At 47.7% G+C, this 27,691-nt stretch overlaps 1 protein-coding gene across 6 annotated transcripts; it reads right to left on the reverse strand.

The window, feature by feature from the left end:
• Positions 1–65: 65 nt before the first annotated feature.
• On the reverse strand, positions 66–27,413 carry SEPTIN6 (septin 6). 6 transcript variants are annotated; one of them, XM_040572264.1, is made up of 11 exons: positions 27,336–27,413; positions 22,039–22,153; positions 15,539–15,734; positions 14,550–14,736; positions 14,149–14,310; positions 9,263–9,359; positions 8,828–8,996; positions 8,462–8,594; positions 7,584–7,774; positions 5,633–5,700; positions 1,765–3,173 (listed from the first exon to the last, which is right to left on the reverse strand). In XM_040572264.1, the coding sequence occupies exons 1-11, from the start codon at positions 27,360–27,362 to the stop codon at positions 3,112–3,114; spliced, it is 1,407 nt and encodes a 468-aa protein (XP_040428198.1). In that variant the 5' UTR covers positions 27,363–27,413; the 3' UTR covers positions 1,765–3,111. The 6 variants fall into 6 exon arrangements, with proteins under 6 accessions (XP_040428197.1, XP_040428198.1, XP_040428199.1 ...); XM_040572265.1 differs by lacking the exon at positions 27,336–27,413 and adding an exon at positions 26,536–26,554; XM_040572263.1 differs by lacking the exons at positions 1,765–3,173; positions 5,633–5,700 and adding an exon at positions 66–550 and having other exon boundaries at positions 27,336–27,376.
• Between the last annotated feature and the right edge of the window lie 278 nt (positions 27,414–27,691).

The raw sequence follows: 27,691 nt of genomic DNA on the forward strand, positions 1-27,691 counted from the left end.
CTCGCCACAAAATGGCGGCGGAGCGCCGCGAGGGTGCGAGACACAGCAGGACACCGCTGAAAACACGCAGTTCTTCACTTTATTGTCGTTAGAATTAAAGACTTCGTGGCTGCCGACATCGCAAATTGCGCCGCGCTTCTGTTTTTCTTAGCGCGGTTTTCCAAAATCAGTCGAACAACAGCAGATTGGAAATACTTAAAGGCTTCAAACCCCATGGAAGCCCGCGACATTTATATTATTAAAGACAAAATTAGAAAAAAAAAATGCTCGTAACAATGTTTGAAAATGTATTCGCTACATCATTAGTCCGAACATCATCACATTTGTGTTTCTCTTCAAGTAAACCAGCAGCCCCCCGCTGTCTTGCCACACAAATCACAAGACACCTTGATTTTAGATACCATGCAAGTCAGTACAAGAGCTTCTTCCCCAGACACTAACACTGAAGGTTTGCTCCCCCCTCCCCAGACATAGGATCCCTAACCTCTTCTAGAAGTGGCAGTCTTCTCCCTCAGACCCCGTGCAGCTGGCGAAGACAGATTAAAAAAAGCTAGAGAGAGAGAAAGGGGAAAAAAAGAGAAAAAAACAGAAGATTAGCAAAAAAGAGAAAGACATTCAAAAAGCAGGGAAAAGAGATGCAATGTGAAAACAGCTGAGAGGAGAGATGGAACCTCTTTCTGTGAGGTTTTGTATCTCATGGCACCTCAGACTTCAAGGAAATTACACAAGTAAAAACCTTTTTTCATTTAAAAGACTTTTAATTGCATTCTAAGAAGGCAAATGACCAGGAAGAACAACCAGTGGTTGACCTGTGGCATGGTGTTAAAAACAAAAATAATAATAATAAAAAAAAAACACAACTACATTAAATGCTTCTTTCATCAGATGTTCCAAAAATCACTGGCAGAACGATGCTGACTGGTTTTGGGAGCAGGCACTCAACAGTAATGGAAGAAGTAAACACTCCGATTATTTTAATTTGCTTAAAAAAAGAATCAAAGAACTTTTCAGGAAATAAAACTGTATTTATAGTGAAACAGAATACCTGAGAAAATACACTGCAATCGAGAATTTTAGCTGCCTTGATTGCTGGGAGAGGCCAGGCTGCAGTTTGGTGCAAGCCAGCAAGACTAATGGGAATGGAAGAACTGCTCATGAGGTTTTAGCACCAACCCTAACACCTCCCTAGCACAACTGTCAGCAGTGGTTTGCACTACAAATGGCATTACCTATCCTGGCTAGCTCTGAGGTGTGCTTATCATCCAAAAACCTGGGGTTTAAAGGGTTTTTGTTGGAACTATTTGCTAGTACACATCCTGATCTTTTAGCAGGGTTAGGACACATGGGTTCATCCTGCCTGCAGACAGTGCCTGTATGCAGTGCAACTGAAGGATCAGGGTCACAACAAGCAAGTCTGAAATGGAAATGAATATTAAATGCTAGTCTTTAGGTAGCATGAATTAGCAAAAGAAAACATAAAAGCAAATTAAGAGAGAGAGGTGATGTCATGAAAATGACACCAAGTATGAAAAGAAAAGAGTTTTCAATCTCTCAACTATGTGATAATTTAACTAAGGTGGTGTTCTCACCTTAAAGTCACCAATAAATACATTTAAACTGCATTGTTATTTCGCCAGCAAAAATAACTCACAGAACTTATTTCCACACTATCTGGGTGGAGAGGGACCAGGAGAAAGGGGAATCTATGAACTGCATGGAAAAAAAAACATTAAGATTTAAAGTTGCAGTGTCCAAAAGCTTGTTAGGACTCATTTTACATTGTTTAATAAAAGCAATAACCACCAGTACATAGTAAAGTCAGGTTCACAATGAGGATATAGGAGAGAGCAAGAGTAACACCATGGAAAGGTCACAGCTGAAATGCTGTCACGTTTTATTAGACCCTGTGATTTAACAAGTAAATGAAGGTCCACTCCAGCCCATTGTATTCAGGGATAATTACTCAGTACAGAGCCATGGGTTACTGTAAAAGAAGGGCAAAGAAAACAAAAAAAACAAAAGAAGTAAATGTTAACCAGAATTCACTGTCTGATGAAGATTTTATTTAAAAAAAAAAAAAGGCATAAAAAATAAAAACAAAAAATCACAAAATCATCCAGAAATACACACAGAAGTTACCTGCAGGCAAACCACAGTTGGCACTTGGCCACTCAGTGAACTCCTGGCCCCAGTGAGCAAAACACCTCCCTTTTTAGTGCACATCTTGCATTAAAACAAGGCTTTTGCTGAATAAAAAAAAATATATGAGGCAACCTGCCAACATCTGTACACTTCTGAACAGATGTCAAATAAAAAAAAATATAAAGGTAACATTTTTTGCATTAAAATCAGAAATTGTTGGAATCACTGAGAAGAAAGTCAAAGAAACATCATCGTCTTTCTTCACAAACACTGATATGTACAGCAAGGTGACCAGCTTTCCCTGAGATTGGATCCAGGAAGTGCATCCAGCCCAGCACACTGAGAGGGCGACAAGGCAAGAGATCCTTCGTGACCCCTGCAGCATTCAGAGAACACTTAGTTGCAAACCATGGATCCAAGTTTGAAAATCCCCCAAGCTTGGGGATTCGAGGTTTGGATTCAAGCCCTCACGCCTGTGAGGATGTCAAGTCTTGCAAAAAGTCCTTTAAAATGATTTGAGTCGCGCATAACAGCACAGTGGGGTAATGATGGGTTAGACACAACAAATTAAAAAGGGGAGGGGGCAGCCAGTCTCTTGAGACCACCACGCTGCAGCGCTGGGTTGCATTCACAGCAGTCCCACGACAGGCACAAAATGCACGCCGCCAAGCAGCCGCGCTGTCACCATGCAGCACAAAGTGGAGGGGACAGGCAAAAAGCTGAACAACTGAGCAGTGGGGACGCTAGTCCTACAAGCGCTTGGCAGCCTGCTATTGACCAAAAGGGGAGAGGTATCAGCCCCGAGCATCTCTTGCCAGTTCCACGTAGGCTGTTGCTGAGTTTTTCACAAAAAACAACCATAACCCAGAACAGCGAAGGGTGCGGACTGTCGCTTAAAACAAAATGGTGAGCACAGTAAGGGAGCAATGAGTAAAGGTGAGCAAACAGGCACAATGGCATAGCTGCATGTTAACCGAATGTGGGGGCATTCGCTTCTGGTGTGAAGGGAAAGGTTCTACAGGAAACCCGAACTGAAAATGAAAGAAAAAGGCAGATTAATGGCTTTATGGATTAATGACAAAATTAAAAAATAAAATAAGAATATAAATATGTTTCCTAACACACACACAAAGAAATGTTGCTAAGTGTTAATACAGTTTAATTTGACTACAAAACATGCTTTATGCACACACACATGCATACACACACACACTCAGCAGTGGGATGAAACATTTCTTTTCTACAACAATCCTATCACAGTTTTGCAAGCTGCAAGACTCATCAATTGTGGCTTGTTTGTATCCTTGCAAAACAGGGGAGCCCTGCAATACTTACTGGATCAATATTGAGAGTATTTTTCTGAATTCTGGAAAAGTACCATATATACATATTTAATTTAGCAAGGACAAATGCCCTTTGAAAAAGGCACTGCCTGCATTTGTGTAGTGGAAACAAAGAACTTCATTTGATTCACAGCCCAGTACACAACAGTGTACAGTTACACCGCCTGCCAAGAGCAATCCAAACCCAACAAAAATCAGTAATGTTCACTCTAACTGCACTTTAGCCGTGCCTCCGTACTCAGCACCAGTAATGAACACTGTTATTCTTTGAGCTTATTTTTCAACATTCATACCCTGAAAAGCAGAGAATTGTTCTTTTCTGCGTGTTACAGTTACTGCTGGCAGCAGAGGCATTCATTCTACCAGACCGCTCAAGACGACTGCGAGCTCCAGTTTGAGTCAGTGCAAGACCCTTCTGAAGCTCTTCTGTTAAGTGGAACATCCCATTGAAATAAAACTCGAATGCCTGTCACTGACAGCATGATGTTTATGTGCTATTTCTCTTCTCTTGGTGGAGACAAGAGGGAAGAAATCCTGGAATCAGCTTCTCTCTATTTAAGGGCAGACCCTAAGTTAGTTTGGACTGCATCCAGCAGAGAATGTAAAACCAGTCCAGGTTTGTCTGCAAGGAAGGTGGCCTAGAGGCTGAGATTTTAGGGTTTTATACTTTAAATGCTGCTGTTCTACCACATTCCTTCTCAGGGAAGTGTGTCTCACACTAGGGGTGCTGTTACCCTCACATTGGTATTGCTGCTCTGTCAAGAAGCAAGACATTTCCATAAGAGCTTTCCTTTTCCTCTCACCAGAGAATCAACAGCAAATTAAAAAGGCTCATTTAAACATGCCCAGCCCAGCTGTAAGTAGCCCACTGCCATTAGCAGTTTAGCTAATAACCCTAATGAGGATCTGCTGCCAGGCAGGTGCACTTCTCACACATCTGGGTTTAAATTAGCCTTCATTTTACAATAGCTGTTGGCACTTCACACTGCAGACTCTTGCTTATGGTGAGATTTGTTAAGCCTTTTGGACATACTTATCTGTTCCACGAGCCTGCCCATGATGACGTATCCACCTTCTCTCCCTGCTCACGTCAAGGCAGAGACACTCTGGACAGGCTCACAGCGTGACACCACTGGCAGGGCTCTGCTCCAGCAGGAACTCCCTGAGCCTTGCCAAAACTCCTCAGAGACTCAGATGCTGCCCTTAATGAGAGGCAAAGTGCTCTGGCAGGCTTTCTGGACGCATCTTGAGCACAGCCTTCTTCTGTCACTAGTCCTACCCAACTGGGCACACTGCACCTGGCTCCCAGCTGTGTGTGTCTGCACCTGTCTGCTACAACTGAGTATCTGTCCATGGGGTACCCCACTGGACTATTAAAAATGTCATGAAGTCTCTCTGTCTACATCCAGAGCCTTCGTTACTTGGTAAATGCTCAGTATCTCTCGTGATTCTGGACAACCAACTATAACCAGCCAGCAGGTGACTATTTCTCTGGTTATTTAGCAGTGGTTCCTTAACACACTCACACACACACACACACATGTCTTTCTGTATTTCTCTGGTGCGTTAGGACAAATGAAAGCTCTGGTTTGGACAGATTTTACCATCTGTTGGGGGGGAATGTTGAAACCAGTCTCGCATCCTTCTTCACCTGCACTGTAACCACAAGCGAACCCTGCACCTTGCAGGGGTGGGAGGGATGGAGAAGAAAGGGAAGAGACATTTTCAGGGCTAGCTGGGTTCTGTCATCACCACTTCTCCATAGCAACTATTGCCATGGTATCGACACGGCCTACGTGATTAAAGAATATCATTTACTTCTAGGGGAGCTAGAATAAAGAAGACAAAGCCAGCAAAGTGCTGGAAACATTTAAAAGGAAGAGGACCTAATCCTTATTCTCCCACATTTAATGTCCAAATACTGAATCTCCCTGCATTTTACTTTGCGGAATTTTTAATGATTGGCTTCAATGCATCCTTTTTCTACAACTGCATATAGAGAGAGAGTGGTAAGGCATATACAACGAGGGTGAAAGCAGTGGAAAACAGGGATAAGATTTTTAGGCTTCTGGACTTGCACAGGGTCTGCTTTTTTAGGAACTGTAACTAATCCCACTGTGAGGTCTATATTAGTTAATGACGCTTACCAGGACAATGTGCCTCATGCACCATGCAGCCAAGAGCAGTTAACTGTAAAACAGCATACATGTAAGAACTAATAATGGTGATGATGATGCAACAATAAAAAAAAAAAAAGAAACCAAGTCACAATTAGTACAAATTACCGAGCTTGGGCTTAAAGAAGTCTCTGTGAAAGAAAAAGGCTAGTGGACTGACAGTTATTATTAAATGAGACATGATTAAGCTACTGGCTTGTGAAATTCAGGGATTGTTATAGAGATTTATGAATGAAATAAATACTGAAATGAAACATTAAGGACAATTGGAGAAGTTAGAGCAAAGAAAACATCACTATTTTTAACACAGCTGTTTTCCTGGAGGAGAGAGGCCTCCTATTACCTCCCCAAGCCTGAAGCAAGCACTGACCCACCGCTTTCAGAGTTTACTGTGCCTCACACTTAACCAACAAGGACAGTACCAATGTGTATTCATATGGATATGTGTGGTGTGAAGGATGCTTCTGAGATCAGAACTGCTTCTAGGAACAAGTGTGTGACCTGGCCACAGCTACTACTTACTGACACTACAGGGCACGTTGGCCCCCTTTTCTGCATTCCTCACCCAGACTAATCTCATGGCACAAGTCTGCAGTCCTCAGAGTGCAGACGACTGAGGGCTCTGAGCATGAAAAGAACTTAGTTGTGTATTCCTCACATAGTCCAGGCTGTCCCCAGTCAGTCTCAGGCTCCTCAGTTTGCAAAGATATTAAAACCCCCTGAAGGTAATTCAGAAGGGCAAATCAAAATAGGCAGTGGAAAAAGGAACGGACAACCCAGAGAAGGGCAGGAGCACTAATTGCTCATCGCAAAAGAATGTTGACATTGAGGCAGTTCCAGCTCAAAACGAAAAAGACTAAAATAGGATCTGATTCTGGTTATTGGGTTTTTCCCCTCCTGTCTCATTTGATTCCAAGTTTAACAGTCAAGGACTATTTTTCCTGACAAGCAGTCCTGTCAGCTATCTGGGCATGTGCCATATTCTTCGTATTAACAGCATTTCTCCATGTACTTAAAACTGCATCGTGCAGGCAAGATTCTCTGGGTTTGCTTCAGGGATGTGCAGAGAGGGAATTATATGGCAGTGATGTAAAAAACAGACACTTGTTTATCCACACACTGCTCTTTGTATGCATGCTAAGGTGGCACAGCCCTCCACTTTGGATAATGTACCACAGTGAGAAGAAAAGGAGCTCCTCATTGCTAGGTGGAACAGGAAAACTATTTCAGCTGTACAGCTGGGCTGCTCTTGAGGAATTGCAGAACATTAAGAGCCTGGGATGGGCACTGCTGAGAGCCCAGACAAAAGAACCATGACCAGAGGCTGAATCCTGCTGCACCGGTCCCTGGCATGAGGAACCTTTCTAAATCCATGCATTACTTCTCGCTCTTTCTGTGGAGGCCAAAAAGTTGGTTTAGGGCTAGAGAGGGTACTAACACTTTTGCAGCCTTACATTTTGCAGATTCAAGAATTTCAGACTATTAGGCTCCCTGAATAATCTCCACTGCATAAACTTTTCCCAAACCTAATCAAGACCCCAGGACAGGACACACACCCCTCTGGGGGTGGCGGGACATCCCCGTTAACCACACCCTAACCTTGGCAGGCAGTTTTGTTCCACTTCATTACAGGCACTGAAAGACCAAGGGAAGAGCAGGTAATCCCAGCAAATGGAAACAAACTCATCCTCTCCCATGCTGTCAGCAAGCAGTGAGGGAGGTGTGTACTGTGCTCCCTGCTCCTGAGGATGACAGAGGTAAAATGCTTCCAGCTACTGCTCAGGCTTACTAGAGATTACATCTGTCTGCAAACCTTCCCCTGATAAGGACTGGCTAAATTGGAAAAGAGCTATGAATACCCAGGAAAACGTTAAGAGAGAACCATTACTGAAAAGCAAATACCACCAGGTTAGCAACTTACTTTTTTCTTTCCTTATCTCTTTTAAGAGTTTGCGATCCTCCAGCCTGCTGAGCCTGAGATTGGAGCAATTCAGCTGCTGTCTTCCTTTGTTTAAATGCATTTACTTCATCATCCAAAGATTTCTTCTTATCCTCTAGCTTCTTTTTTTCATCCTGATGTAACTTCTTCAGACGATCAAACTTTTCATGCAGCTAGAGGGAAAGGAGAGATGCGAGCATTACTTCAGTTCACTGGAGAAAAGAAAGATGGAAGGCTCCCATGAGACCTCAGACCACAAGTCTCTGTTGGGCTCTACATCATTTCTAGCCCCCTGAGCTGACACTGCAGAGACAAAGGGCAGGGAACAGTCTTCTTCCAAAGCAGCCTACAAACCAGGCAATGCTCTACTGATGCACCATTGCACGGACTAACAGTAGAGGATTAGGAGAGTGTAATCATAAAAACATTTTAACCCACTTATTTTTCTTACCGGAGGTCTCTGCTTTATTCCTCTTTAAAAGACCAGTACACGAATGGATTTTTGTGCAAATGGATTTATTCCTTTCCCAACACTAAAAGTTGCATGGGTATGTTTTTTTGTATAACAAGGTTACATCAGGGGCTTTGTTCCTCTCCTTGAATTTTAGCACACCACAGCTGTCTATCAGAATCACAGAATAAGGCACTTTCATGGTGCAGTAAGCTGTATACTGCAATCGTTGCCATCTGGTTTTGTCCTACAGGATGAACACCTTAATGTCCCCACGATCCCAAGTTAAACTTCAGACTTTTTGATAAAGTCCTAAGCTACATTGCAGAAAGTGCTTTGGCAGCAGCTGCCCACTTGGGAGTAGATCTATCACCCACAACCACCAAGAGACAAGTACTGTAGTCTTCACCTCTTTTTCAGCCTCCTTCAGCTCCGCTTCTTTTTCCTTGACCCTCTGGACAAACATTTGCCTCATTGCCTCTTCCTTTTTCTGCAGTTCCCCCAGAAACTCATTTCTTTTGGCCTCGTAAGTTTCTTGTAAGCTAAAGAAAAAGGAAAGTCCAATGACATGAGTGGGGACAAAATCTGCTTCCCCTGAGCCTCTCAAATCAGGCCCTCATCATGAAAACCACTGGATTTATCTGACCTGGCAGTTTTTCTTGCCACGTTGGTTCTTTACATGCTCTCTCAAGGATGCATGCATACACACACACACACACACAGTGCATCCACCAATGCCTCCCTTGAGCTCCCCTGTCTACTCCAGGGATCCCACCTGAAGGGTTTGCTGTCTGGATCGGTGTCCTTGAAACCCATCTCCTCCAGCTTACACCGCCGGTACAGCTCGTAGTGGCGTGTGTGGGTCTGTTCACGCAGGTCTTCCATGTTCACACGGATCAGCATCTCTCGCAGCTTCACAAAGTCGCAGTGAGCTTCATTCTCCACTATGAGAAGACATGATAAGGAGTAAGGCAGGGGTAGAAACAAAGATCTCTTCCTGCAATCCCCACATCTACTCCTCCAACAGGCTTAACAGCCCTTCTGAACAGAGAAAACTGTTATTATAGGCCTGACACAAGGATTTAACAAGATAATCCCCCGCAAGATATTGAAGACCAGCAGGTCTTTGCTCCTCTTATCAGAGCAAGCCCACTGCCTCCTGGTGGAAGTGCCACCCTCCATGCCATGAAAATCCCAGGTCTTGACTCACCCTGCACTGTGCCCCAGGGGTACTGACGAGCTTTCATCATTTTGTTTCCTATTTTGAGTTCCTCTGTGCTCCCGATCACTGCAAATGGCAAGTGGGCCTGGAACACATTTAATGCAACCCTCGTTAGTCCCGCTCAACTCCAGCTGACTCGACAGCACACAGAGGTCAGCACAACCACTGAGCACGACAGCCATTACGCACAAGCTACTCTCAGGGAGTCTAGTCACTGGCCACTAGCCCAAGGCAAGGAGGGAGAAGGGAGGGTCCTTTTCGGAAACTTTGTTAGTGCTACCACGCTACATCCTCTACCTGGCTGATCCTCCCAGCCACGGGACCTCAGGTGAGATGAGCCAGTGCAAGACTAGCATCAGAGAGACAGCTCCAACAACACGCTGCGGGGCTCTGCCTGCGCTGCTATCCCGGGGGCTTGCCGTGTCTGAGGAGAACATCTGCACAAGTACAGAAGCAGTAAAAGAGGTCTTGGAGGCTTCTTGATTTTATCCCACCGCTCCCTCGGCTCACAGCAGAGCACAAGACAACTTGCTCTGTCAGATCAGGGGACTGAAGTCCCTCCTTCACCCCCAGGATAACAGCTTTCCTCCCTGTCTGCTTCAGGCCTGGTGAGGAAGGGCTGAACACGTCCCTCCACCAGCTCAGCTTCTGCATTCATGCGTGCCCTGAGGTCTGGCCACCACAGGCACTGAGGGTGTCCCACGCTGTGCTGGGAACGACCCTGCATTCACCGAGCCTACCTACTGCTTCTTCTCTCAGCTCCTGAGAAATCCAAAGGAGTGTTGATGGCTTCACAAAATCCTCATGATGCTGATGCTACGCATAGCCACTGCTAGATGGCTGCACAGCAAGAGGACAAAGGAAGCTGAATCCAGGGATCATACCCTCAGGGAGCGACCTTGGGGACAGCATTGCACAGCTGTACTGCTACCTCAGCCACGTCTCATTATGCTCTTCAAGCCAAGACATACACTCCATTGTTGGTATGGTTGTTGCAAGTACCTTGTATGGTTACAAGTTCCTTGTATGGTTGTCACCAGTACCTGATACTTGACTAAGAGCAAAGGGAATTTGCTTGTTTTGACCCAGAAACACAAAATAGTCACTTTTTAGTGAGAGTTTAAGAGACTTGCCCAGTGCAAGTTCAGCAGAGATGGAACAAAAACACTGCCAACATCGCTACAGGTTCAGAAGACCTCACCTTATGCTCCCCCCATTCCCCAAACTCAGGCAGCCAAGCAAACCCCTCAGACTCTGCTACCTTTCTTCATTTATCTGTTGTGCAATAAGTGAGATCTTTCCCCACCTCCGCTTCCTCCTAGGAACTACACTGCATTCTGCCAAGCTACAAAGAAGTCAAGTGGAAGGTTTCAAGAATTAAAAATAAAGTTGCCAGCTCCCTGCACCCACCCCTTCTGCTGAGTTCTGCGCAGACACATTTGTTAGCTGGAGCCTTTAAACTGCATTTAGTTCTGGGCAATTAAAAGGGCCCCAGGATGCCAATTATATGGAAGATCAGTGACCTTAGATTGCTCACAAGAGCAGGTGGAGAAGCTTTAATTCCACAGGTCATCTGAAAACCTGGACACGTTGGTGACAGCCAGTACAAGCAAAAGATTTCAGAGATCACATTTTCTGCTTTCAGAGTGTGGCTCATATAGTAAAACACCAAAGCTGCCTGCAAGCACCCACAAAGATGGGCTCTTCAGCTTTCATTCCCTGGCCTTGCAACTCTCACACTGGGAACACGACAGCATAAATGTGGCTGGTGGTCAAGCTGGTGGGGCTGCTCTGGGCCACGCCGAGGCTCTGAGCACCTGAGACGCTCTCCATGCAGAGTTACCTTTGCAATCATGTTGGAGAGGCCAAGCAGCAGAAAAAGAAAAGTGATCTCCCAGGTAGAAGGGGATCTGATTTTCAGCAGAGGGCTGTCTAATTGCAAAGGATGTGTGCAACTGGTCTGCACCTGTGTCCCACTGTTGGAAGCTCTGCAATGCCCCAGGTACTGAACCCCACAAAGGCCTCCTCCTCTCCAGGCCTACACGGTGCTGTTGCCAGAGGAAAAGCCACTGCAGTTTGGTGGCACCTGAGGCCAGCCAGCACGTGGGCTGGGCCCAAGCTGCTCCCCATCCAGGCCATGGGATCATGCCAGTATTTGCTAGAGGCAAAATGGGCTCCCCTTTGGTGACACCTTCCTCCACAGGCCACCAGAGCTGCCCTCTTCCCATCCTGTCATTCCTGGGTGAGTTTCCAGACCTCCCTGTTGGCTTCTTCAGGCTGTCCCTGAGGAGCATCCCTTGGCTGATTTTTCCAACTGCTGTAAATGCCATTTGTTTGTTTCACACTCAGGTCTCTGGAGGAATGAACTAAAGGGATGTTCAAGAGACAAATTGAGCAATGGGAGCAAGAGGAGCAACCTGGGGCAGTGGCAGAAACTGAACCTTGTCTGTCTGTGGGCTCGGTCACCACGAATGGTGGAGTCGGTTCCTCCATCACTGTCAACTGTCTGGCTGCTGCCTTCGCCAGGGAGAAAGTGCTGGTGATTTCCTTTTTCCACAAGCAAGTTCCAGCTCCCACCATCTGGGACAGCTCATGTGGTTGCATGTGCTTTCATTTAAATAGCAGGTGCAGGGAAAATATATTAATCGGTCATTAGACTAATTCATTCAAAATGGAAAAGCCAATTGGGAGTTGAAAGAATAGGAGAGCTTGTTTTTCTTATTATGATTTAAGAATAAAATCCGGATGGGAGGAGATCCAAAGAATTTTGGAGAGTGTTTTCAAGTGGTCTCTACATCTCTGAACTTGTAAATATCGGCATAGTGGGATTATCAAAAAGACCAGATCAATTTCAGGCAAAATCAGGCATCTTGTTCTGAAGATTTCTTTAATCTGATTATTTGCTAAATACTCCACTTGACGCCTTTGTTCATGGTTAAATACTTTTCTTTCTAATCACGATGGCACAGATCTTAAATCTTCAGTTCATCAATTCCTGTCACATCAGGCAGTATTTTGTTTAGTAAGTCAATTCTGTATGCAAAATACCCTGAAAAAAATTACTCATGCATCCAGCACAAGTGAATATAATAAACTAAAATGCACATTAAGCAGTGAGTTTGCATATTTTAAAACCCATTTTTACTTTTCATGGAAAAGACAATCAATGCAGATCATAAGCAAAACATTAAGTAATCAAGAGACCAGTCTCAATTTTCTCTGTAATTAAAAAAAGAAAGGTAACTGATCTAAAATGTTTGCTGGTCAGCAAGAAGCCCCACTTTAGCCTGAAGACTTCATTTATAACCTTTCAAAGATGTTGGTCTGTAAGAGGCAAAGACAATGAAGCTTTCTGGAGAGAATAACAAATGTGAAGGTTAAGCCAACTGATTGAAATAAAAGTTTTCCATTCCTCAATTTCAAATGTGATTAAAATTGGCAATTTAAATTTTAAACCTAAATCATCCCATCCTGGCTTTTTTATTGGTCTCAATTCCTCCATCTCCTCATCTCCTGACCTGAAGCATAAGCAGATTTGTTTTCCAAAAAATCAGTATTTGGATACCAGTTTTCCAGGTGTGCAAAACTGCCTTGATTAGATTCAGATTCCAGCCTGCTTAGTCCCCATAAAGCTGGTAATTATGATTTATATCAGTTTAATGGAGGATTTAAAGAGTTGATCTCTGTGCAGCAGCTGACACAATCCAGAACGCCTACGATCTGAGACAGCAATTCCCTGTCAGGAGACATGGAAATGACCGAAAGCAAAGATAAGCAGTTTACCTCCACCCTCAGAAGGGCCAACGGGAGAGGACCTCTCCCTTTGTCATCACATCCCTGGTTCCTTGAGGACCGAGTGATATTGTATCTTCATTTCCAGCAGTAATTTTAAAATCTGGTGCAGTGAGAGCACTGAGCAAGATGCCATCACAAAATTACTCTGACTAGGAATTAACTTGTGTACTCTGTTTTTCACACACTGGTGGTGCATGGGACAGAAATCCTGGATCTGAAGATGGTCAGAGGCTAAGGAAATATTTGGGGGAAGCATCATATACCTTCTCTCTCTTCTTATGTACTCCAAGAGTGACCAAGAGCAGATGTTTAGAGACGAGAGGGGCCTCTGGTCCAACCTTTGTATTTTATGGCTGAATTACAAATTTCTCACACCAGCACTTGGTTGTAGCTCAAAGGAAGCCATTGCTCTAACCCAGCCTCACTGCATCCCCCTGCCCACCCATGCTGGCCAACAGCACCATCCTTCACCAGCGCTGCGAGGCCAAACCAGACACAGGACCCAGCTAAGCAACAGCAGATCAGTAACAAAAGCAGATCAATAATAAAACAGGAACTCAGCGCACAGGAGGAGTACCAGAGCCGGCCAGGTGAAGGGGCTCTGCTCCAAAGACAGCCACAGCCAAGAGGAAACACCTTGTAGAGGCAGAGCTTCACAGGAAACACCAGTCCAGGAGAGCAAAGCTGTTTGGTGTGGAACAGTGAAGTGCCTGACTGTAGACAGTCTGTCCCTCACATGAGACAGATAATATGCCTCTGATTAATTCATAACCCGTGGCTGTCCTTGCTCTGCATAGCCGGACCTCACCATCTGTCCAATTTCCTGCATGTCTTTCAACATTTATGTATTAGGACAAGGAAGGGGTTAAAAACCATCTGCTTTCTTACTACAAAACCCTGCCAGAGAGGCCGTAGCCTATCACAAGGCTCTGCTAACCACTACACAGATGGGATCCTCTGTTTTTAAGACACAAAATTAAAGGGAAAATGGATTTAAGAAACACCCCATTATAGGCCACCACCCCTACAGTGAGAGTGCTGAAGTGCTCCGGGAGAGGAGGAAGTGCTGAGTCACTTACATTCATTGTCCCGTTTATCTCTGCCACCGACTCATCGTCTGTTGGGAACTGGTAGATCTGAACCCCGTTACTGACCAGCTCACTTGTGATTTTAATTTTAAATTTGGTCAGCTCGCTCTTGGAAATGGCATCCGATTTGGCAATGATAGGAATGATGTTGACCTAGAAAGGAACAGAGAGATAAGAAGTCCTGAGCTTCGCTCCAGGTAGTTTTTCCAAGTCTACAATACAACTTACAAAAAAATTAAAAAGTGCTTAGGAAGTCTACTGAATTTAGCTGTCAACTCAGCCATTTTCACTAGCATAAAGGCTAAGCAGAGTGGGGAGATATGCCCTGGAAAAGCAGCAGTATTCCCATCATGAGCAAGGTGACCTGCACAGTACCAGTTAAATGTGCCTACCTTGCTGTCAAGCTTCTTCATTGTCACCAAGTCCAAGGATTTCAGTGAGTGGCCCGTGGGAGCAATGAAGTACAAGCAAGCATGGATCCGGGTGTCATGGTAGTTGTGCAAGACCCTCTTTATCTTCAGTTCTTCTTGCAAGTAGGCTTCAAACTGAGCATCGATGAACTCAACGATGGGCTTATAGCTTCAGTGAAAGGAAAAAATGGTTATCCATCATCTCACAGTCAGAGAGGTAAACAGACAGTATTCATTTGCTTGCTTTTTAAAAATGAGCTGCTCGTTAGATTTCACTTTTCAGGACCAATTCTCTGACCAATTCAAATCTGCAACTCCCTTCCAAGGCTATCTGTAACACAGAGCCCGTCAGCCTTGCAATGTAAAGGGCATCAGTGCATCTTAAACAAAACTAAAAGAAAATCTAACAGACTTTGCAACAAAGCAAACCCCATCTGTGAAGATGTGCATTGGACAGGGCCTGGTGGAATCACACACCTCTTAACTACCATGCTCCAGCCCTGCTGGGACGTGAGCTGCCAGAGATAGTTTCCCAAATCCTACTTCACTGAACATTAATCGTGCGTCCTTTGGCAAGATGGAAGAGCCCTGCCAGAAGTGGTTGTTAAGCCAAACGGTCACTACACCACGCTAGTGGTTTGGTTGGCTGCTTGCGGTCAGCACAGCACAAGGCAATGAGCACAGAAATGCCCTGGAGCTCTCAGCAAGCCCCACTGGCTGAATTTGGGCAGAAGGCTGCCAGCAGGCCAGATATTGCTCTGACAGCGTACGAAAAGCTGCTGTGACAGCTGGAGCAGTGCTGACACACCGGGGTCTCTCTCCTCTTTTCTCCCTGTCCCATCCCAAAGAGAGGACAAAGGCAACTTGTAAGAAGGAAAGAGGAGAGCACAGTCTGGCCCAAGAAGGGCACAAGAGAAAGCCAAGCATTAGAGAACGAGGTCAGGATACGGCCTCTCTCCCTCTTCACTTACCTGTCCTCTTTGTTGATCTGATCCCCAAAGCCCACTGTGCTCACGATGGTCAGTTTGAGGTTGACGTTGCTCTCCTGCAGGTCGTAGGTACTAGACTTGAGCTGGACCCCAGGCTGCGAGTGAGATGCTGGGTCACCTTCAAACTTGGTGTTGAACAGGGTGTCCATGAGGGTGGACTTACCAAGGCCAGTTTCCCCTGTTGGAAAAAAAAAAGAAAAAGAGAGTTGAAATGTTTTGTTGAATATTAATACGGCTTGCCCTTTCAGCATCCAAATATTAACAGGGGTGAAATTGTAGCAGATGAAAGCAGGTCTCATGCTCCAAAGGGACCGTCTGGCAAGCAGAAAGGCATGTACAATGGGAGGCCTGTATTCCAGGCAAATTACATTTCACAGTCTAATGGCCATTAATATCGTTAGAAAATAGAGATGAAAAGAAAAAGGTGAAAAGGCAAAGGGGAAAGCATCACTCAGATCCTGCAGAATCCCATAACTACACTACAGAAGATCCTGTTTTCATTAAAAGGTGTGGGGGGATGGAAATGGGGCTTATTGCCATCTCCAAAAAAAGACTCTCCAGATTAATATTTCTGCAGCCACTGAAATAGCTTCCTTCAGTGCAGAAACAGAGCTGGTTCCAATCCCACAGCAAGCTGTGCAGATGGTTTCTTGTACCCACAACAGCCTGATTTGGGGCCCAGCCTTCTAGAGCAGAAGGGACATTTTCTGTAATACCTGCTCTCCGTATATTAGGAAATACTAGGCTGCACAACTCGAACAACACTCAGAAATCTGCTTCCAGAAGTTCTGCAGCATTCAACTGCTATTTGGATCCCATCTATCAATGGGGAACTATTTCCTTATCTGGCAGGAACAGACAAATCCCAGAGACCAGCCTTAAATTTGTTTTAGATACATCCCAGGGAGAACCAAACAAACCCCTCCGTGCACTCATTCCTCCGGGCAGCCTCCCTTACCACGCTCTGGCAGCAGAGCCAGCTTCCCCAGCCCACAGGACCTGACTTTGCACCGAACCTCTAAGCAGTCTGGTTTGTTGCCCCGTGAGAACTGTGGTATTTTGGGGAAATGGCCATTTCTCAGCTACCCGTCTGGTTTTTGCTGAAACTTCAGCAGCTAGCTGAACCCCACCCACTGCGCAGGCTGCTCCTCCAGACTGCCCCGGGACCACAAGGAGCCTGTGTCTCGGTGAAGCAGCCTTCCCTCCCTCCCTCCCTCCCTCAGCTCCCTAACAAGACATCATCGTTTTCCTGCTTTGCTCGGAAGAAAAGAGCTTCTTATTTTTGTAGGCTTCGAGTTCTGCAACAGATCCAAACTTGCATGAAACGCCCGATTCAATAAGGGGAAACTCCTCCCCTTCTTCCCCTGTCCAAATCTCTGCGCCTCTCCCCTGCAAGCAGGCAAATTCCTCTCTCTTGGCCCCAGCGGGGACTTCTCCAGCTCAGGGCAAGGCAAATCTGCACTGCCCTGGGAACCACGTGCTCTCTGCTCACCAGGATCATACACCAGGTACATTTCCAGAAGGCAGAAAGATTCACTGACATCTGAAAGTCAACACAAACCTCGAGCTGCAATACTAATAGTGTCACAGATGGATGCCAGCTTCGGCCAGAAGTCCAGTGGTGTTCACACCAACCTTGTCTGCAGCCCCAAGGGGAGAGGAGAGTCAGCACCGGGTGTGCGGTGCTACAGTCCTGCCCCGGTCTGGGCTTCTAGGGCAGCATTTGTCCCCGGTGGGGAGAAGGTGCACAGGGCATGGGGGCCAGAGCATCGCAACGGTTTGGATGGGGATTTCAAGAGTTAAGAGCAGAAAGCCTGCACGACCTCGCCAGGCCTTTCGCAGGGATTCCAGGAAAACGTCGGTGTAAAAAAAAGACCAAAATCTAAACAGCTTGAGAAGGCGGCAGCATTTCCAGAGCTCCTGCCAAGGGTTGCTGCCCGGACCGGCAGGACGGAGCAGGCAGTCGGCTGCCTGCATCCCTGGTGGGGACCGGGCAGCTGGTCCTGCTGGGGGGGCAGCCCTGGGGCAGCCCCACACATGTGCCAATGCCCCGCGCACTCCATCCCATGGAGTTTGCAGTAAGAGTGATTTTAACTGTCGGGGAGAGGCGCAGAAGAGATGCAGGCCAATTCTGAAGACAGAGCATGCTTTTACACTCCATCTCCCGCACGCTGCGCAGGGCCAGTAGAGGTGACTCCGAATTCTGACGCTGAAGTTTACCTTTTGGAAGGGGAAGATGGAAACCGTTAAGCCACGATGACACAGATGACAGCTTCCCATCCAAACACCTACACCTTCGTGTTTAGAAAACAAAGCCTCCAGGCACTTACGCAGCATCTCAAATGTGAAGCCTGCACATCAGCAATCCCATTCCAGATACAGCATGGTTTAACCCGCCTGACACAGCACGGCACCAAGAGCCTGCCAGGGAAGAGGATGGAGGAGAGCAGAACGACTCTCAGCTAACAGAAACGTGGCACTAATGCTAGCAGAGCGATGTGAGATGGTAACGCCCTGCTTAAAGTGCTTTGCTGTGTTAAACACGACCAGAGCTAGGGAGCAGCCCTGCTTTGAAGGGCAAACGGCGAGAACAGAGGATTGCTGAGCCTCCTGAGAGATCCTGCCTGACACAGAGGCAACTTTCTGCTAGCTGGAAGATGAAATCGGTGCCAACTGCTTCTTGTAAGGACGGGAGTCCAGATGGAACAGATGTGCTGATGAAAAGGACAAGCAGTCTGTGCTCGTTCCAGCCAGCAGCACTGGAATCTTCTCCAAAAAAACAGAAAGGATGAATGGGGATTAAGGGAGGCAGAATTACCGTGGAAAAAGCAGCGGTGTACGCAAATCGAGCGAGAGGCGTCCTTGGCAGGGAGATTATTTCCTGATGTCAGGCGTAGAGGCACACATGGGATTTGATCTCCAACACTGCACTTAAGCTTTATGCGACTCTGCAGCGGTCTGCTCTCCTGGAGCAGGGCTGGCAAGGCGCTGTGGGGAGGACAAGGTAGGGACGGTGACCTTTATTGTTAGAGCTCGGCACCAGGAAGCTCGCACAGCCCTTGAAACGCGGGAGCATTGTGCCTTTCAGCGCCGGGTGGATTTTAGCTTTCAAGTCTGACGATTTTCAGAGACAGGGGGAAATTAAAAAAGAAGGCAAGGGACACCACAGCAGTCAGATTCTGGATGTGTGGCATCCCCACGCCAGCTCACCCAACACCGGGTGAGATGGAAAGGGCCCACAGCCCCAGCACCACACCTGCTGAAGTACATGCTGTGAAAGCCCTACCTCCTCTTCCTTTCTGAGCCTGGTGGTTCAGTTTGCTTTCCCCTGGCAGATGTTAGGCAGAACAACGACTGACTGCTCACTGGCCCCCTTCTCCATCTCACTCAGGATTTAAGAGACCCTCAGTCGACTCTGCAGTAGGTCAGAAGAGTCCTCAGAGAATTCAGCTGCTGGAAAGCACGGAGTGTTTGAACCCGCACAGAGTCCTTTCAAGAGAGAGCAACCCCTGTCCTTCACAAGGTTAACACCCGTGGCTCCAGATATCAGATAATTCCATCCTACAGAAGACGTACATGCACACACAGCCCTTTCGTGTGAAGGAACGGGAAGTAATCTGATGTAGCAGGTTTGTCGGGACGAGCCCTGAGGCAGCACAGCCTGATAAGGCCATCTCTCAGGGAAAAAATAGCTCTTTTCATCTGACAGCACACCATCGCAAGGCAAAGGCCAGGCTTGCGGGGGGCAAGAGGAGCAACAGGGGCCCACAAAAGATGCAGAAGCACCTCAGAGGAGCCCGGGGCCTCCCAGCCGTGTTGCTGCCATCTGCCCCGCGGGGCAGCGGCTTTTCAGTTGAAGAAAGCCTGTTCTCAGCTGGTTGCAGCGGTGACCACAAAACCCATCGTTTGGCAACTCGCGGCACCACAGCTCCTCACCCCACAGAAAGCTGCCTGCCGGAGAGCTGAGGGCAGCTCTGCACGAGGAAACCCGTGTGCATCCCACCCTTCCCCTGCTGCTGGTGCTCACTGGTTTGGGGACCCAGCACATGGACTTACTGCTTCTTTAACACAGCCCCCTTGGGGTGACACCTCAAATTCACTCCCACCATCACTGAGTCCAGAGTAATTCCAGCACAGACCGAGTGCTGGGAAGTAATAAGCCAGAAATGGTTGGGACCAGTTTGGGAGCTGCTGAATGCACAAGGAAAAAACACAGGAACCATTCTTTGTGAGTCCTCAAAGCCGTGGTGCAGCCCCTGGGAAAAAAGAAGGTGTTTTCCCAGCAAAATAGCAGTTTCTCATTGCACTGACTAGGCTGCTTAGGACAAATCCCTTGCAAATCCTGCGACGGAGGAAGGGGGAAATTCCTGCTCGTAATGGGATGCTAGTCTAATACATCTATAATCTACCCCGGCCAAAACTGAGAAAGTTTACCAAATAAAAACCTATTCTTCCCCTCCTTCCCCCACCTCGCTGAGCAACACAGTCAGCACAGAAGGGCTCAGCCATTAAAGACTTCCCCAGCCTTTGCACTGAACTAACACACGGCCAGCATTTTAGCAGGGAAGCTTCAGGGAGCAAACAGCTGTGCTGAGGAATAAAATATCAGAGAAACCATCCACAGCCCCTAACTTCTTCCGAGAGCTTTGCTCGTTCACTCTATCTTTGGCTTGTCTGAAAGGGGAGACAGCTTTCAGCATGAGAACAGCTAAAAATTGCTCTAATCTGGACGTACTGCTGAGAGTCGCTTCTGAAGCTTTCCCCGGCTCCTCCGCTGGGAGCTGGAGGAATCGGTGGCTCGGCTCCAGCACGGTGCAGAGTAAAACTGTCGCTGGGTTTTTCCTCCAACGAACTCCACACACAGCTGAAAAATGGGGAGTAACGAAGCGTCTTTCTATCGTGTTTAGTGGCCTGACTGTGGCATCAGTTCACCTTTTTCCTGTTTTGTTGGCCTCGATCCTCGTTCGTTTTCTGTCCTTTCAGTTTTTCACCCCAAACTCCTGTTGTACAAGGGAGACCCAGCAGTCTAAATGACAGACGGATTCTGGGACCTTTTCTTTTCTCTCCCCAGGATGTTTAAGAGTTTAACTTTGTTACCACAAGTTAACAGAGGCTCTTACAAGCCACGTTAAAGCCTGAGCTCATCAGCTAAAAATGTGCGCATCTTTTTCTAAGGGAGCTTATTCATTTTTTCTATGAAGCTTCTTTATTTCAAGATTTACCATGTCTGTGTTGTTACCATTCATAAAAGACTGACATTAACAACTAATGCACATTGATCTCGGTGAGCCCTCGTTATTCAGAAGAACAACCATTTACTGCATTCCCGTTCTGCTGTGCAAAGAGGAAAGCAGGGGTATTCAACTGCTTTCCACACATCCAGGGGAACACTTAACCATGGGAGGCATCCGCCACTGCACCTATAACTTGCAGAAAGTAACACAGCAGCTCAGTAAGTGCAAAAGGAAATACAGTAAGGCTTCAGCTTGGGGACAAGAGTTTCACTAGGTCACGTCTCATTCGTGTATAGTGGAAATCACCTACTGACTCAGCCTGACAGTGACCTCGACTTGTCAGCAAAGTTTAGCATCTCACAGGAATGCCATTGTCAGGGAAAGTTTTCCTCTCGGCTCCATTTAACAGGGCTCTCAGCACTCTGCTCCTCTCATCTCAGGCTTAACCCTGGGTCCGTGCCCCTGCTGGGTCTCAGGAACAGCACAGACAGCCTCTGTGCGGACGCGGAGCTGACCACCAGCAGAGACGAGTGCCCAGGAGCCATCAGCAGCTGCAGCTCTCCCCTCTGTCACGCCAGGCACTGCAGACAGGGCTTACCTCCGGTGGCCACACAATAAATTCCTGTTCCCAGAGGCATCAGCACATCAAAACAACCATCCTCACCGTGGGGAAGACCTGTGAGAGGGGCAGACACTGCGGGACAGACACCAAGTCCTGCTACAGCGCCAGGGCCCAGCTCAGATGCATACAGCTTGGCAGTCTGGATAGCTGCATGACCAGCTAAGGCTTGGCCAGACACTATTTAATTCAAGAACGCACAGGAAGGAGAAGAAAAAAATAGCTTTTAGTGCTTTAAGAGGAGTATGACTGGTATTTTGTTAAAATAATTATAATAATAACTGAGTGTCTGATCAAACAAGACCTCAGAACGGAGTTCTCTGGCACGAATACCTATTTTCTTTTAAAAACACGACGTTGGAACATACCAGGCAAATAAAGATCATAATAAACGCGTGGGACTTTAGGCATTTCATTTCTGTGGTTCACTGCTTGGTAGAAAGCCATACTGCATAACCCCAGCAGGGATTTCCCAGGGCACCACTAAATCTTGTTACTGAAAATAGGCAGAACAGGGGAGTGGAAATTCAAATCAAAGCTACCTTGTTAGCTCTATTACCTATAAGCTACATCCAGCTGCAGAAAAGCCCTTTTCAACAAACAGAGCTTCCCAAGATGGAAATACTCACCCACACACAGGATGTTGAAACAAAACCCATGATTAACTGACTTATTAACCAGCTGGTCAGGCAAACTGTCAAATCCCACGTGTCCAGAAAGGGGGACAGTACGACAGCCTTCACCCTGAAATAATGAAAAATACACAGCCTGTCATTTTCAAGCAAAATCCACTTATCTCTACATGCCCTTAAGACCTCCCAAGTAGAATAAAGTATACAGTCCACGCACAGATTTGCACATATATTGTAAATCTTGTGATAAATGTAATCAGCATCAATCACTCTTCGCCAAAACAAATGCAGAGAGCACGAATCAAACATCCTATTTGCCCTACATGAGAAGGTAGCCCTGTCACCGAACTGTGCAAAACACAAACCCGAACACAACTGCTGAAACAAGGAGTTGACGAAACATTTCTATCCTGAGAAATTATGTAGACACTCAAGTCTCACCTTATACCGAAAACAAAAAGAATCCCCTGGGCAAAGGAATGTATTAGCGATGCCTCCTCCTGCACGCCTATTGCAATGCACATTAAAACTTCAATTACAGAAACGAGCTAGCAACAATTAGGGAAACTGTACCTACATCGGTAACTGAACAGCCCAAACACAGCCTCTGCACAGAGAGCTGCAGAGAAGCAGCAGAGAATGAAGTCTTTGAGCTACCAAACGCAGCGAGATCTTCCTTGCTGTTGCAAATACAAAACTCTCAGACTGCAAACAGGAGCCTGTCCAGACTTACAAAACAGCCATTAGCACCAGGAGATGCACGGATCATTGGAGGAAGCTGCAAGGAAGATGCAAGACCAGAGCCTGCCCCAGTGGTGAGAGGGATGAGCTCCAGCCCCTCCGTGCCACGCACCCAGCACAGCCGCTCGCTAACGGAGAGGGGCTCCGAGACTTTCTCCTGGCCACCAGGGCCTCCTTACCTCCCGCCGCCCCACAGAAAGGGATTTTTCTCTGCAGATCACAGGCTTTTCTCTTAAGGATGTATTTTGGTGCCAAATGCAGAAAATTCCCCTCTGGCCTTTTAAGCACATCATCAGCTTGCAAGAAATATTACAACCACGAGGCAACAGTTTATAGAGGTGTAATTTTCAACTTATTCTTTCAGGATCCTGTTTCCACATACATCAAAAAGCTTGTTTATAGGGACAGGCATACTGGTTTTCCTCTTTTGTTAACAACCCTAGTGTTTTAGGCCAGCAGAATGCCCCCAAGGTCTGCATCTACCACTCAGAGATGGTGTTTTGTTTTTTTTCCCCAAATGTGAGGATCCAACTGCATTTCATCCATTAACCATATTTACAGCCCTGTGATGTGTAAATATGTTTCCCCCTAGCCATATTTTGTGTATTAGTCTGATTCTCCCTGCCAAGATGTTCACAAATATGGCTCATTATTGACTCCTGAGCACCTTGCCTCCAGACAACACGCTAACCAGGAGGGCGCCCCACTCACCCAGCAGATTTTGGTTTTGCCTGCTGAGGATGCAGCTCTGAGGCCAACAATTCACAAACTGAGAGATTTTATACGAAGCAGAGGAAAGGGAGAACCAGAAGACTGTCAGGCACATGGATTTTGTGACAGCACATCTCGACTCTCCTCCTAAACTGCCTTCACCACCAAAGCCCCAGCGCTGGAGTATCTCGTGGTGAGGTTTTATCCCCAGCGAGGGAGCAGCACGGTCCTGGTGAAGAGCGTGCAGAGGTGAGAGAGACCCACAGACAGCAGTCTTCCTGGGGAAGGAGAAACATCCAGTGTATTTTTAACACCCAGCCTTAAAACTGTGCTGTTGGGAGATTGTTTGAACACTACACTCTGCAGGAAGCGTGGGTGGGTGTGTAGGCTCTCATTAAGAACAAATCTTCTCCTGGTCCCTAAATATAAGCGTGATCCAGATGGAACAAAGTAAATGGTGAAAGTTAAGCCCCTCTCGGCTAAGAGGAGGCATTTATTGTCGCGCCGAATTCAGCCTGCGAGTCATTTCCTGTACCCTGGTTTTCTAGTCACCTGTGGTTTTATAACACAGTTAAACCACGCTTCGCATTTGTTTCAGGTCAGGAAACAAATACGACAAAATCTGATTTTCAGTCGCAGCAGCTCAACCTTCACGTTAAGTACACAGCCCCAAGGTACATCATGCTGTACTGGCTAAAAATCCAAAGCCTGCAATGTCCAGGCACTCAGAGATCAGGCGTGTTGAAAAAAAAACAGAGAGAAATTATGTTTTATTTTATATTTTAAAAAGAATGTTGTTTTTTATTTATGTGGTGTTGACACAGATCAGAAAGTTGTCAGCAATTACCAAGCCTCTGGAGAGAAAAGAACCATTTTCTACCTGATCCCCCAAGAAACAGGGCAAGTAATCAGTCTTCACATGCCACGAGGTGCCTCTATATCCAGAATGCTGCTATATATAAACAGCACCATCATAAACAACATATGAACACGGCGATTAGTCATACTGCCTGGATATTAGATGTAGATTTGGATTACCTTGTTCAAAACCGAAGGAGAATATGTTAAGCTCATAAAACAATTTGTGCTGAAAAAGTGTTCAAGAGCTGCCATTGTTTACCCTGGAAAAAACAATGTTTTGGTTAAATTTAAAATGCACGAAGAGGTATCAGCAAGGGAAGCGAGGTTTAACTGCTGCCCACGCGGAGGCTTCTTCCGCTAGCACCACTGAGCGCTGGCTGGCTGAGAGCCCTTCCATATTCTCTGGTTTAAAGTTAGCATCTTCTTGGACTGAAGACAAAGACGGGAGTATCTGGGAAGCCAGTGTGAATACTGGCACTGCACCAAGACACCAGATGCCTTTTTTTTCCCCATACACACAGAGTGACCCCCCTAGGATAGAATGGGCTGTTGTTGCTCGGGAGGAAGCAAAGCGTGTTTGCCACAAACAAGATTAAAAGAACAAAAAGAGCAACACACTCTCCTGCATTGCCAGGCGGGGCTATTTCAGAGCGAAAGTAAAGAGTAGCCTCTTGTAGAAGTTACTGAAATTTTTTCCCTGTCTCTGGAGGATCTACACACCTTCTGGGAGGGCCTCTCCATGCCACAGGAACCACTGCTGCCTGCTCTAATTCTTACAGAGACGCACCTCAACAGCATGGAAAATACAGAGAAATTAATTACCCCAAGCCAAAAAACTCTGCATATTAAATGCTGCTTTACAAAAACGGGCAAGATTTAGACTCCAGGTGTTTGAATCTCTCCAGGATGAAAAAACGATTAGAGAAAAATCTTGCTGAACTTGCATCTCTGCCTTCCTGCATCTCAGGTACAGCTCCTAGGATGTCCTCGGAGCGCCGAGAGGTGATTGCTGCTCCGTGGGGATGAAGCAGGGTGTCCTCTCCGAGACGAGCAGTGTGCTGCTCACTGCAAACATCCACGTGCTGTATTCAGGATGGTTTCTGGTGGCCTGTACTAACAGGAATTACGAAAAAGGACACCACGGCTAAGAAAAAGCCTGTTTGGCAGTGCTCAGGCAGAGCACAAATATAAAAAATCCTACGGCTCTGAACCCAAGGGACCCAGCGTCCAAACGAGGCCTGCACAACAAGAAAATGCTCCCCAGCCCTGCAGTACTACACTTTTTCTGCACTTAATTTAAAAGAGCGCTCCTGTTTGGGACACCGACTGACATCTAATGCTTCTGACACCTGTCCCCAGACGAGAACCATTTCAGACACCAAGGCCTGGGAAGCTCCCTTCGGAGGGAAGCTAAACAGACCCCGAATTCGGGGTTTTCCAGAGCGTTTTTAAGTGAGAACAACATCAGATCCCTTCCCATGACCTCGGCATTGTGGCATCCACTTCCCCAGACTGCGTTTGGCTCTGATTAAACAACAAATTAGAGCAAGGCTTGTACCAATTAGTTTTCACTTGTACAAGTGTGTAATTCCCTTATGCAATGAGGGAATTATCCAGTAGACAGCAAAAACATTCCCCATGAAACAAATGCAATGCAGGGATGTAAAGTGAAGGTATAGACTTTGTGTTTCTTCTTCTTGCTCGGCTGATAACAAATCATCAGGGTGAATATAAAAGAAAAACAACAGAGAAGCAGGAGAAATAGTTCTGAATCAGCCACCAAGGAAAGCGAGAGAGATCTCCCCAAAACTCCTGACCGCTGACTGCTCCCTTGGGCCGTATCGCATCCTTCAGCCATTCAACATTCACAAACGGGCAAAAGCTTCCAAAATCCCCAAAATCGCCACCAGGAGCCCCAGAATCACCAGGACGTGAGAGCAGACTGCTTTGCCGGCTGCAGCCACGACCCGGGCTGACAAGCCGCCGGTCTGGGTAAAGGCATTTCTAATATCTCATCCGTCACACGGCTGGTTTTTGCTCTGGCCTCTGAAGAGAGGCTGAGCCGTAACGTAATTCATTCCAGGTCACCAGCAGATGTCTGGAAGTCCTGCACATTATCTGAGGAAAGCCTAACGCTCAATTTTCTTTAAGACAGGGGAGCAAGTGAGTCACTGTACATACCTTGGCACAGCACACAAGGCAGTGGCTATGTCCAGGAGGAAATAACACCACGAACCGGCAAGGGATGGCCGCATCTACCCGCTCAGCAAGATTTGGTCCGTGAAAAAAACATGCTTTGAAGACGAAGCAGCAGGCGCTCGTCCCAAGCAATATTTCCGTGCTGAGGCACAGTGGAAGCCCATCACACCACAAGCAAACCACTTCCACACGCGGGCGCGTGACGGCGGTTCTGTACCGAGCACGGAGGTGGCTCGGCTCCTGACGCTTCTCTTCTGGATATTTCTCTGAGGACGGACGGGTGGATGGACAAACAGACAGAAGGCTCTGCCCTGAGGCAGCGAGGGCCTTGGGGTCCCTTGGGGGACAAAGCTGCCCGGCTTGGTGCAGCACAAGGCCCTGGGATGGCGGGTTTGTGAGGGGGACGAGGATGGGGATGGGGGTGAGGATGAAGGTGAGGATTTGGATGAAGGTGAGGCTGAGGATGAAGGGCACGGCGAGGGGCCGCGGTGCCGGTTGTCCCCGCCGCCAGGGGATCCTCTCAGGGCCGGGGGGGGGCCGGCCGCAGCCAGCAGCCCAAGGTCACCGGGCACGGCGCTGCCCGCCGCGACGGCGACCGGGGACACCGAGGGGACCGGGGGCACCGATCCCCGCACGCAGCCGCGGCTCCCATCCCCGCACCCCTCGGGGGCCGCCCCGCTCCCCGCAGCCCTCCCGGGGCACACCACCCCGGCCTGGCCGTGCCGAGCCGTGCCGAGCCCCCCCCGTGCTACACGGAGCCCCGCGGCCGGTCCCGCTCCCACCTGCCGCGCCACCTCGGCCGCCGCCATCGCTGCGCGCCCTCCTCACGGCCCGCCCCGCCCGGCCGGGCGGCTCCGGGCGCGCCCACGGCGCCGCCTCACGGGGGGGGCCGCGGGCACACGCGGCCCCTCCGCCGCCCGCTGCGCTCCCCGCTGCCCCTCGCCCGCCCCGCCGCCCTCACCGCCGCGGGGCCCTCCCGGTGCCCTCGGTATCGGCTCCGCCGCTGCGCTGCGTGAGGCGCTGGGAGCGGGCGGCCTCCCCCTCGGCTGCTGCCGGTGGTGCGGCCCGGGCTGAGGGAGGTGCGGTGGGGCGGGGGGCGCGGGGCGGGCTGAGGGGGGCGGTGGCGGCCCCGGCCCCG

The sequence above is a fragment of the Cygnus olor genome, chromosome 13 (assembly GCF_009769625.2).
Source record: "Cygnus olor isolate bCygOlo1 chromosome 13, bCygOlo1.pri.v2, whole genome shotgun sequence".
NCBI lineage: Eukaryota > Metazoa > Chordata > Aves > Anseriformes > Anatidae > Cygnus > Cygnus olor.

Excerpts from the sequence above, each read along its gene's own strand:
- SEPTIN6 (XM_040572264.1), bottom strand. The coding sequence starts at position 27,362 with ATGGCGGCGGCCGAGGTGGCGCGGCAG. Across the intron at positions 14,311-14,549 it reads TGAAGAAGCTTGACAGCAAG|GTCAACATCATTCCTATCAT; the intron begins GTAGGCACATTT and ends GTTCCTTTCTAG. Across the intron at positions 3,174-5,632 it reads GCATGAGGCACATTGTCCTG|TTCGGGTTTCCTGTAGAACC; the intron begins GTAAGCGTCATT and ends TTTCATTTTCAG.